General features: G+C 37.9%; 1 protein-coding gene across 1 annotated transcript; it reads left to right on the top strand.

Moving 5' to 3' along the window:
- Positions 1-1,413: 1,413 nt before the first annotated feature.
- Positions 1,414-6,181, top strand: nkx1.2lb (NK1 transcription factor related 2-like,b). The gene is made up of 2 exons (XM_064342064.1): positions 1,414-2,148; positions 4,680-6,181. The coding sequence occupies exons 1-2, from the start codon at positions 1,716-1,718 to the stop codon at positions 5,399-5,401; spliced, it is 1,155 nt and encodes a 384-aa protein (XP_064198134.1). The 5' UTR covers positions 1,414-1,715; the 3' UTR covers positions 5,402-6,181.
- Positions 6,182-12,667: the final 6,486 nt, after the last annotated feature.

Below are 12,667 nucleotides of genomic sequence, written 5' to 3'. Positions count from 1 at the left end.
GTAACAGTGAACTTAGCACGAGAATATGACCTACCTACTTGCTCTTCTTTCCAGTGATTTCTGAATTATTCAGTTTTCTATTTAAAGCAGTTTTAGTCATATATAATATCATGAAGTGAGATCATTTAAAATAATAACAAACAAAGCCCATTAAATTCATTCTTACTAAAGATCCTGAAAGGGCCTGATTAAAAACGAATAGCTATTAAATTACAGATTGGTCGCAGCGGCTGCCTCTTGAAATCTCAATGCGCGAGCTGTGTCCCAACTCCCATGGGCTCCGCCCCACTGATGGGCTAATAATGTTCGCCCCTACCAAAATTACAGCTGATTGTTTTATCCATTATTTTCTCCAACTTTTAATTTCTGCTTTCCAAAGGATCATTGCCCGCGGTAATTGCAAAAGACCCGTCCTTGTATGTGTCACCAGCCTTCTAGAAAAGGAAAATAATCAAATTTTGTCAGTTGTTTCCCATTTTTACTTTTTAAAAGGAAATTGATTACACGAGCGCACCATCTAATATTCAGAGTCGAATATTAAAATATTATCATAGACGAAAGAAGACACAAGTTGGCTTGAAATAAAATTCCTATTGTATGTCTATTTGTTTTCAAGCTGAATTATGACTTCCTAATTTAGAAATCAATATTTCACCAAAAGGGGTATCACTGCCTTTATTCAATGAATAATTGAGATTTTTGGAGTGAGGATAGTGACACGTGACTAGTAGGCTATTTAGGATTACTCCAATCTTAACCGGAATTTTTATGATAAATATAAATTAAATATATTCTCGTATAAAGTATAAGAACTAACATCATTTATTGCGATTGCATTGTGATGATTATTATAACGACGGTAATAATAATAATAATAATAATAATAATAATAATAATAATAACAATAATGATAATAATAATATACTGATTTTTCTCCGCTTAATTGTGATATTATGTGTTATACGGATACTATGAATGGATCGCGAAAGACCGAGTTCTACAGAGCGCTCATGCAAGGTTTTTGCGATGCGTCACGATCGTGTAATTATTTAAGGAGACTATCAACATTATCACAACCCCACCCCCTCATGACCCTGGTCCAAAAACGACAGAGGGGGAAAAATAAGCCTATTTAGATGCTTTCCAGTCGAGCGGAGTTGCGCTGAAACAGAGCTGACAGCCAAGTATATCATAAACTACATCATTCCTCACTTTCTGTTCGCCTCTGCTCCCTCTCCTGCTCGCGGACGGAGATTACAGGCCATTAGAGGCACGGGATTAATTTGTAGCCAATTACAACCCACAGTTGAATATGAATGCATAAATAAAGTGCAGCCTGTGCGTGCGTCGGCAAGGGGAGGGTGGGAGGTGGGCAGGGACTGACATAAACGTGGAGGGTCCTGTGGGGATAGTTAAAAACCAAAAAAAAAGGAGTGGAGCAGGGGAGATCAGCATCCGACAGTGGACCATCACCTCCCGTTTTCGCTGTGGAACTCTGTTCTGTTCTAGCTGTAGCTAGAACGCTGCTGTTTCGACTGGACTCAGTGACGCACTGAAGCGTTGTATAAGTATTCCGCCAAGAAAATCAGTCATATTTTTAATAACTGCGCATGAAGTCATGCCTCTCGTTTTGTAACACGCTCGTTTGGTACTTCGCGTATTTAAGGTGATAGTACAACCGAAAGAGGCATTGCTCTAGATCCTGGTGGGGAGCCATGAACAAGGTTCAGGTGGGTGACGTCTCCATTGTTCCGCCTGCGCCCGGTGTAGCAGCCCAGACAGCGGTAGTTGTGATGGCAGTCCCGGAGAGCATGGACACTCATGGGGAGAAGCGGCTCTCGGTTAACGAGCTGTCGGTCTTCTCCTGCTCGGGCGGCAGAGAAAGGCTTCCGGGGGACAGTCGAGACAACTCGCCCAGACAAGAGCCGGCGGTAGCCCCCCCACCGACTGTTCATCGGACCACATCTTTTTCTGTTCTGGACATTTTGGACCCAAACAAATTTACCAGTAAAAAACATCCGAACAGGACTGGAAGCGACTACTCCATCGGGACAGAGAATAGAGGGGGCGAAGACTCAAACCTTGCGTTAGATCATAAAAATTATTCAGAAGAATACGATACTTGTAAAAAGTCTTCAGGATTACTAAGTAAGTGCACTTTCAATTATAGGCTACGTAATGTTTTGCGGACACACACACACACACACACACATATATATATATATATATATGTTGTATTAAAGTAAAATTTCAACATTAAACTAAAAAGTGAAGGCAGATTAGACTTTTGCATGTTTATTATTCAGGAAATATACCTCTAAGATATGAGCGTTGTGAGTTCGAAGTGATGCTGAGCATTGAACAGCTGTTCCCTGCAGCATGCTGTGAAATTTGACAAAGGTGCAGCGACTGGTCATTGTCTATGGACAGAAGTGATGCACGGGCTAAAATTTTGGGTAAAAAACCGTAGATAAATATAATCTATCTCTAAAATCTTTTCTAACCTTCCACTTTTACCCAGTTTGCCGACTATACTGTCCGAGGAAAGAGACTTTATGAGATAATTTGTTATGAGGCTTATATCACGCAAGTTTAGACGGGCAAAGACAAATATTGTGTCGGCTTTCTTCTGATCACAAACACGAGCGTCTTGTCAATTTATTCCAGGAATCCATGAGGAATAATAGGCCTACTAATAATAATAGCCTAATAATAATAATTATTATTATCTATTATTAATATTATTATTATTACAACAATGAAATTTTTGGTGAATTTGATTTATAGTCTAAACTATTTGCTGTAAACTGAATGGACTCGTTGAACTTTGAAAACAAATAAGCGTTTGATCAAATGGCGGAAACTAGTAGACTATGGGTGATTTAATCAACATTTATCACATATCAACCATGAAATCAGTCACAATTATAGTTATATATTTTTCAACATCCCAATTCAGTCATAAAGCTATATTGTTTTATTAGAATTACTGCAACACTGGCATATAAGGTATATAGCGAATAGTTCCGGAGCTCGTTAACAGATGCGTGCACATAGCTGTTACGCAAATGATGCAGTTTTCTTCCACATTTCCCCTATTTTTCTGCAAGAAACTTACTAATTGTGACAAAACGCCGGTTATCTCCAGAAAAAACAATTAAATTCCTTCGATTACATTTAAGGTAAAATGTGCTTAGCAGCGTTAAAGAGGCAGAATAATGGCTAAAATCGCCCCAGAGTGGCATGTAGGACGGCCTGGTCGATATCCTATTATCGAATTGTGCGTATCTCTTTCAGGCAGCTTGCAAACTCCCCTCCAACATCTAAATTATAGGGTCAAAATTCGGATAATTACTCGATTAAAACCTATTATACTTATTAAGGGACGCCATTGATCGGGGCTTGCTTGCAACCCAAAGAAGCAGCAGATTGCTTTTTCCTCGCTGGAAATATACCCAAAGGTCCTCTTCTTTGCAAACCTTTCCACAGCTTCCGAAAGAGGAAGCCATTTCGTCTTCATAACGTTTTAGCCCCAAAATGAGGCAAACTGACTCTACACAGTAAAATGTTCTGTGTTAAATCTACCTGTTTAATGTAATACCCCTATTGGATCCATATATCTCACTCTGCTAGAGTTGAACACATGACATTTTACTGTTCGTAAATTCTATATCTGATAAGATTAAAGCCCCGCGCAGAGATTACGCATTTATTTGTTTATTTTCATTGTACCCAGTGTTAAAATCTATTTTAAAAAGTATGGAAAAGTGGCAAATCGTTAGCGGTGTCAATGTGTAATATATTTCGTTTTAAATTAAATTATCGATTCGCAAACTTTTGTTTATTCACCCAAAATGAATAAACCTGTTCATGCGCATTAAGGAGTCAAAAATAGGCTATGCGTTGAATTAAACTTTTTTAAAATCGGGAGCAGTATTTTTGATGCTCTGACGTGTCAGTATGGGAATGCAATCGAATGTTTTTTCGACGAAAACGTATTTCTTGAAAGTTGACTGTCTCCGAGGCCTTAAAAAAGACTCAAAAGCTCTCAAAGGTTTCTCAACTCGGAAAGCACCACTGTTGCCTAAAGCAGAACATAAAAACGCGAACGTAATTAAATGTTTCCATGCAGTCTGTTTTCGCTCTTGAAATAGCATTTCTTTTTCGATTAAAGTAATGGAACTAAAATGAACACCGTAACCATAAAATAGTTTTGATTTTGATGCCGATTTGTCGGAATATATGTTTTGGTATAAATAAAATAACTAATTTGTAAAAGGGCCACATCTAATGATTATCAACATAAATGTTGGAGGATTTTACTTGTGAAGGTACAAATTATTGCCTCTGGCTGCGCAGTATCGTTTTCATAAAGGTTTATTTTTGAATTGCCATCAACGTTTAAATGTGAAATAATAAATCCCAAAGTATTGAAAAATGCGTTATTAAAACAAACTGCAACGACAAATCATAGGCCTACTTCTCCTCTGATTTGTTTGCATTTTACTTCTATTTCCTTCACTAGCCTGTACACACATGAATTTGGGCGCTGTTTTATGCGTTAGTTTTTTTATAGGTTCATTAGGCTATATAAAATGTTCTTTCATATCATTAGTTGTTTCGCGTTGCCTATTGCAAGGAATTGGTGCAATAATCCTGTCACATTTGTATTTTCACAGAGGACGGGTTCGTGTACAAATCAGACGAATGTGAGAATGACTTCAGCAGAAGCACTCACACTGACAGCGAGATTCAGGACGAGCTGTGCAGCGAGGAAAGCAGTGGTACTCTTGTCGGCAACGTGGACACGGAGCTGGGACACCACGACGAGGAGGGCCTGATGACCCGGAGCTCAAGCCCCGGTGGTCAGCAAACACAGCAGCCCGGACAGAACGGACAGAGTCAGCAAGCGAAACCGAAAAGAAAGCGCTCTGGGTCGGATTCCAAGTCGGGTAAACCACGGAGGGCCCGGACAGCATTCACCTACGAACAACTTGTGGCGCTGGAGAATAAATTTAAGTCCACCAGATACCTGTCCGTCTGTGAGCGACTCAATTTGGCCCTATCCCTCAGTTTGACAGAAACTCAAGTCAAGATCTGGTTCCAGAATCGTCGGACCAAGTGGAAGAAGCAGAACCCAGGCGCAGATACAAGCGCCCCGACGGGCGGTGGCAGTGGTGGTCCGAACGGATCGAGCAATGTAGGAGGTCTTAGCCCGCTGAGTCCGTCTCCCCCCATGAGCGGTCATTTGTCAATGCACACAAGCTACCCGGGTCATACACCCGGCGGACTTGTCTGTACCACCCAATTACCCTTTCTGCCAAGTCACGCGGTACTGTCACCTTTCATGCTGGGATCTCAGACTTACGGCGCGCCGGCATTTTACACTCCGCACTTGTAAAGACTGCTGGAAATACGTGTGTTTTATATCAAACTGAACTAGTGTTTCCAAGTGTTTCCATAAGGTTTGTAAAGTACACCGATTTTAATAAATACAGTGACTTGAAAGAACACACAATGTCACTTCACAGATAACGTTTTGGATGTGTATTCATAAAAAGGCCCCCAACTTTAAAGACTTCTATGTGCATCTAATGCTGAAGGTGGGCACACTGTTTTGTGTTGTGTCTTCCCTCGGAAATGTTTAGTTATGTTTTGTTGTGTCTTTTTACGGACATAATAGGCTACGTGCTAATTACAAAGTAATTCTTCCATATATGGAGAATGGGTTTTGATATTTAATTTTGTTAAAATGTGTTTTTGTCTCTGGGCCATGTAGACCTGTGTATATTTAAATGGTGACAAATATTTAAGCGATCAATCTCATACATTGAATGCAATTTTCAAAAAAGAAAATATAATTATAATGTATACATACAACGCAGAGTACGTCACTGAATCATGTCATTTAGAAAAAAAACTTTTGTATCACTTCTTCTCTGGAATGGCTTGTAATACTTATAAGTATTGTTTTATTAGAATGTAAAAGGTTGTCCGACAAAACGTAAAACTGTTATTATAGGCCTAGGTCTACTCAGTTTATTTTCTGAGTAGCATTACTTTACAGTGGTTATTCGGTCAGATACCTTCCTTTGAATTGTTTCCAAAAGGGTGAGCCTGTATGAATTGAAGCGAAATGTTACTAAATAAACAGTAGGCTAAGGAAGTATGCTTGGTTTTTATTTGACGACCCAGAAGTCTGTACACTCAAGGCAGGGCATTCATTAATGCGATGTATTTTTCACATTATAACGATGACCATTTTTTAAAAACAATATATTGTAGGTTAAATAAATATGATGCTTTGCTGAAATTGATAAAAGAGAGCGCTCATTAAAAGAAGGGACGCAAAATCAATACATCTCTTAAAATGTTGTCAGTAAGTCGTTTATAATTCTTCTCCCAATTAAACGGAGCTTACTTTTCCCGTTTTTACGAGTCATACTGATTATGGCCAATTTTAATGCAAATATAGAACACTTAAAAACGCATGACTGCGGGTTTTAAACATTTGCTGGAGTTTACCTCCAATTTAGCCTAACTGGACTCTAAACATTTGATTGCAGTTTCTTAAGTCGCGAAGTAGCCTACAAATCAAAAAAGTTGGTACAGGGCTACAAAGAGTTGTATTATAACATTTTTCGATTAAAACATTTTTTACCATTTCAAACAGGAACTATTATTATGGATAATCGCTTTTGCGAGTATGGACGCGTAAACCTCTATCCCGATATGTCGCCCCATAAACAAAAATGAAACTGTTCAACACATATCGCCAAACGATTTGCAGACCACATAGGCTACATAAGAATCTCAATTTCCGAATTGGAATTTAACTTCATTAGTCATACTGACTGCGTGTGTTTACCAAACTTTAGCCCGTCTTACCGCGATGTGGTGTGCTGTAGTCAAATATCTATGAGACAGAACGATTGAGTCGTTCTGAGCCTCTTCCTTTCGATTCCCTATGTCATTGAGCACTTTTAACATCCCCATGGCTAATGGCATTCGAAGCATGTTGATGTTACAATTTTTGGCAGAGAAATGCCAAATGTATGTTTTCCCAGGGGCTAATGTCATGAAATGTAAACAGACAAAGCACATACTGTGCGGGAAAGGAGTCCAATAGGCTATGAGCGTTTGCATGTGCTGTCAGTGACCAAGGAGGGGGGGCTTGAAAAAAGCCATTGGACCTCATTTAGCAAACTTGAGCCGAACGAATTAGATCGTAAATCGTTCCCAAATGCATTTACGCAAACAATTTGGGTTTTATCAAAGTTTACCTATGTCAGTTTGTTCGTAGGACGGGAACACATTTCAGGAGCGCAGATTTCTAAACTAATCCTATTGTGTGCGTACATGGGGGAAAAAACAAGGCTGTAAAGCTTATTTTTTGGTGTTGGTGCTTTAATTATTCCATTCATTCGTCTTTTACTTTGGTTTTAAAAGAGTAGCAAAATTCTTTTAAATCATTTAAAAACAATTTAATATTTTATTATAATTGTTAAAATGATTATATAAAAACCACAACTGGATTCAACATGAAAACAGGTGATGCTTCATTTGCGTAATCCTGAGTAATCTAATGATTAATTGCGATTGAATTTGAATACCATAAAACACGTAAATGAAGATTTTCCTCTTTGCCTCCAGTTTCATGTCAAACCATTTTCTATTTACCTGTTATGCAGAACTTGAGACACAGGATTAACAGCTACAGCTTGCCAGACTTTAATCTTTCCCGACTCCACTGAATAAAATACCTTACAAGTTATTATTATTTTATTAATTAATTAATTAATTTATTTATTTACTTTTGCAACGGAATTCCAACCTCTTTATATAGTAGGCCTATCACAGGGGCATAAATGTATGCTAATCACAAGTTCTGTGAAACCGCATTTCATTTACGATTTATTGGTAGGCTATTTATCAACATACGTACGTGAATACGAAAAAACATTTTATATGAGTGTTTGATAAAATCCGGCGGAATTTGTTTGTTACGTAGTTTGCACTGGCACAATTCATAGACGGCTTTATAACCAGCGCATGAGTAAAGCGTGAGATTTTAAATGGTAACATATAGCCCAAATAGAAATCTTAAGTATTGCGATTGAAATAGGCTATAGCTCATTTTTAATCGTGAAGGCTATAAAATCAGGTAATGATTTCGTTTTATTGTGGGACTTTGTAATGTTAAATAAAAATTCCACTAAGTTCAGTTTTCTTTCAGTAGGTCTACTTGCACGCAGGTTATGAGTCCGGCGGACACATGAATCAACAAAAGTAAGTTGTGTACACAAGAATCAACAAAAGTAAGTAGTGTAACACTCGCTGAAATTAATTAGGTAAATCAGTTAAGGAACTGGCCATAGCCTAATTGCAATACTTAATGAACATAATTATTTTACGCACAGCTAAATTAGCCCATATTTTCACCAGCGATAGTGCTCTATTGCATATAGCTTATGCATTGTAGACGTTCTGAATTGCGTTTAGTTCAGTTAACTGTTGATTTACAATTCACCTGTCATATATTTGATAATCAGGTTTAACCCCCAAAAGTATTCATAGCAGATTATTCTCCTCAGTAGTCTAGTCGTAGCAATGCGTACCCGCAGTTCACCTCAGTTACCGAGGTTAGAAGTTTTGTCCTCTCAATTATTATAGTAGGCTTTTATCAGTAGGCCTACTTTCCTTTATGGGGCAAGCATTCATAGCTCAACAATCATTAGCGAACAGTGCAAATCATATTAAAAGGTTAATTCTGTTTGCGTATTGCCTGAAGTAAACATCACTATATGTTCAAGCGCGGATAAATAATTTCCTGAGTACTACAATTGCAGTAGGCTACAAAAAGTGTATAGACTAACATCAGACATCGATGCTCTACATTTAATATAAACGTCTGCGTGTTATATCTGCTACGAATAATAGCCGATATGTGTGACACATGCAAATTTAAGTATAAGCAGTTTAAGTATCTTAAATATCAGTGTTAAACATTTCGAACACGAATCATGCATATGCGATATTTTAAATAATTTTTAGGTCATTGGTTATTTGGGGGATTTATTTAAAATACATGTTTCACATCAGTTCAGATGAAAAAAATGTTTTAGACAAAATCCCTTACTGATACAAATGAATGAAAAGAGAGGTTTAATTTAATTGCAACCTTAGCTCTTTATAATTATTGTTGTTGTTGTTGTTGTTGCTGCTGCTGCTGCTGCTACTGCTGCTGTTTTTTGAGAAAATACAACATAACACGAGCCTTTTATAGGAGCTGCCTATTATTATTAGAAAAATAAGATCTTGTAAACGTCTGATGAAGAATTATTCTTTAGAATCTCTACAATTGCCATAGCGTACGCGTGCATACACACACTATTGTGAACCTATTTTAATAGACTATATTTGCCCCACATCCCAGTGGACGTGAACAAAAGTAGAATAATTTGCGTAAGGCGATAAATATTCAATATTTCAGATGCTTTGATCTCAAGATTCGTGAAATAAAATATAGGCAAACGTAAAGGGGTGTATATCTAATTTTCCCATAGCCTTCTTCAGAAAATGTAGGCCTGTTTGCCGACATAATCAGGAACCTATACCTAAAAGTTTAAACCACCACTAGAATGTTAAGTTATGAATAAACTTTAGTGCGGTTGCTTCAGTCGTTGTTTAGCTGTTACCAAATGAAAAAGTTAGAGAGCTGTAGCATATTAAAACTTTACCAATCTAAACTTATGACCATTACAACCTAATGAGATTTTGTAGACATAGTATCAAATTGTGGCACTATGTCACAAAATACCACTTCCAAACATCCAAAAAAGCACCCAAATTAAGTGTTGAATATCTCATCCATTCACTGGTGTACAGATATGACAGTCCACTCAAAATAAAGCTTTAGCTATACAAGCTATGGTCTCAGTCAATGTGAATACAAAGTTAAAATGGCATGTCAAGCTTTAAAGCTGTAAGAAATGTAGGCAGAACGAATACGATATTAAGACGTTTGCAGAAGGAAACTTTCTCAACAGTATCAATATTGTGAAAACATCTTGAAAATTGTAACACTCGCACCCCTGCATATCCACACATCATGAACGTGCCTCAACATGTTTAGCTCCCAGGTAATAAAGGGGAAAATCACATATTGAAACCCCAAGTTATTATTATTATTATTAGTAGTAGTAGTAGTAGTAGTAGTAGTAGTAGTAGTAGTAGTAGTAGTAGTAGTAGTAGTAGTTGTAGTAGTAGTAGTAGTAGTAGTAGTAGTAGTAGTAGTAGTAGTAGTAGTAGTAGTAGTAGTAGTGGTAGGCTACTATGTACTGTATATGGGAGGAGAGATAATTAGTCCCAGAGTAAATTCATGGGTGAGAAACTTTCAGATCAGATATACCCGCTACATTTTAAAATAGTCCCATAATTGAGTGAATGTGTATTTGTCGTAGGCTAATCTAGTTGTGGTCGTATAAAAACGTTTTTGCTAGAATTTTGAAAACAGTTCTGATTAACACGGTTCCTCGTGTTTTTTATACACCAGGGACTGAACAGTTTTCCGTCAATTCCCTTTTTATCAACACAAGCCCATATCCATTGTTACCCTTTGGCGCGTACGGTCACACCGATGTGATTAGGACACAAGATTAGAACGTCTATTTATGAATGATTCAACAATTAGCGTTTGGGTTAAACCTTGGACTAAACGCTCTTATTTTCCACAAACCATTGCACCGAGTAAACTCTTAACAACTTCTGTCTTCAAGTCCTAAATCAGAGCATTTATTTGTTCATGCAGATGTTCACACTTGCTTAAAACAGTTCAGCGTCGGAAAAAATGTACTAGCTAGGGTATACAGTTAGCTAACATTAGACTGCTAAACGCAGCTGCCAAAATGAGTTAACTGCGGGCTGGAAGAAAGCAGAATCTCTATGATTTAATACCTATTAAAATTTACAATGTATCACATCATGGTTAAGCCCACCCATGATCAAAATAATTGATTTAATACTCTGCAAAAGTAGAAAACAATCCAACAGTAGTAGCCTTTTGCGCTGCCAACTTGTTTTGATGCATTGATCAAAAGATGATAAATTACGTCCACATACTCCCAAAATAACCCCCCCCCCCCACCCCCCACCCCTTTCAATTTCATTTTAGTCTTCTGAGAAGATTGTCCAAATCAAGTGAGTAACCTTAGTTAAATTAGCATCTGTGGTAGGACCAGATTACGTTATATTGCGGCGCCCGTGTTATTAGTTTAATTCGAGCATATCGTAATCAAGACAACACTCTAAAAAGTACTTTACAAACATCAAGGGTGTCCATTACAATGGTTGCTAGAATCAGAGTAGGCTATCGATATATCATTTGTAACAAGTATTTGAAAACATACGAATAATGTTGCAAATAAAGAAATTCTCACCACACAAACCATTAGCTGACAGTGATTTTTATTGATACAAATGAAATAAGCTAGACAGTGCAGCTAGCTAACAAGTCAGACGAACCCCTTGAACCTGACACATGCTGAATGCCATCTCTAGTGTTGTTGTAGCTATTCGTTCTAGCCAGGGGTTAAATTGGGATTTGGGAGGTGGGTGGACCCTGAGATCCGGTGGGAGGTGGGTGAAAAAAGGTACAAACCAATGAATGTCTCAGCTCAAAATAGTTGTGTTTAATGTATTGTGCACATAATTGTAATTAAGGAAAACAATGTTTTAAAAAGAATGTATACTATTGATGCAAGCTTTTACATAACATATTTCAAGTTTATTGAGTGTCATTAATGCTGAGAATTTTTTTTACCCACGAAAATAATCGGTCATCCTCCTCTTGTCCTCACTTTCTTCCTCCTTTATCCATATTTCTTAAACTGGTGAGGCGCAAAACTTTCCTTTAAACTAATCATTGATCTCAAACTGTTTTCATTAATTTTCAGTGATTAACAAGAATGCAAACATCTGACTAATCAATTGGAAAGGGACACAGCTTCTTCGCATTGTGTCAGGGAGATTAAATGATAAATGCGATTTAGAAAAATCCGTTTTAATCGCTAAGCAGTGGCGGAATCTTCCCCTGATTTTTCTTGAGCATCAATGCAATTAATCCACAAAATAGGCTACTCAATAGCAATACTATCATATATAGCCAGCTCTCCCCAAATAGGCAGTTTTAGCGAGTAGCCTAGGCCTTATAGCCTACATTTATTTTCATGTGCAGTACGAAATTGTGCACATTGTTAAACAACATTATTTGTGAATACATGCACTTCTTTCGCCGCACTCGAATTCATGGCAAATATCTGCAATGCCTACTGTCAGGGTCTGGGGTAGGACTCAGAAGCGGACCAGAGTTAAAAGAAGTAGCGATTTATTTCCACAGCACAGAATCAGAGGCAGTCTCGTAGTCAAGGTACAGGCAAGGGTCACAATCCAGGAAATCAACAAGATCAGGCAGAGGTACAAAAACGGGAACCGGGAGCAGGTCGGAATAAACAGGCGAGGGTCGAAAAATCCAAGGCTAAGGGCAGAACAGGCAGGCTAATCTCGAAGTCAAAAATAGAACAGGCAAAAAGTCGAAAACCGGGAAAGACAATACACTAGAAAAGGCTCGAAAGGCTACTCGGAAAAACAGAGGCACGATCTGGCAAAA

Source organism: Anguilla rostrata, chromosome 7, assembly GCF_018555375.3.
Source record: "Anguilla rostrata isolate EN2019 chromosome 7, ASM1855537v3, whole genome shotgun sequence".
In the NCBI taxonomy this organism is placed as follows: domain Eukaryota; kingdom Metazoa; phylum Chordata; class Actinopteri; order Anguilliformes; family Anguillidae; genus Anguilla; species Anguilla rostrata.
This window is presented reverse-complemented; position numbering and strand designations above follow the sequence as displayed.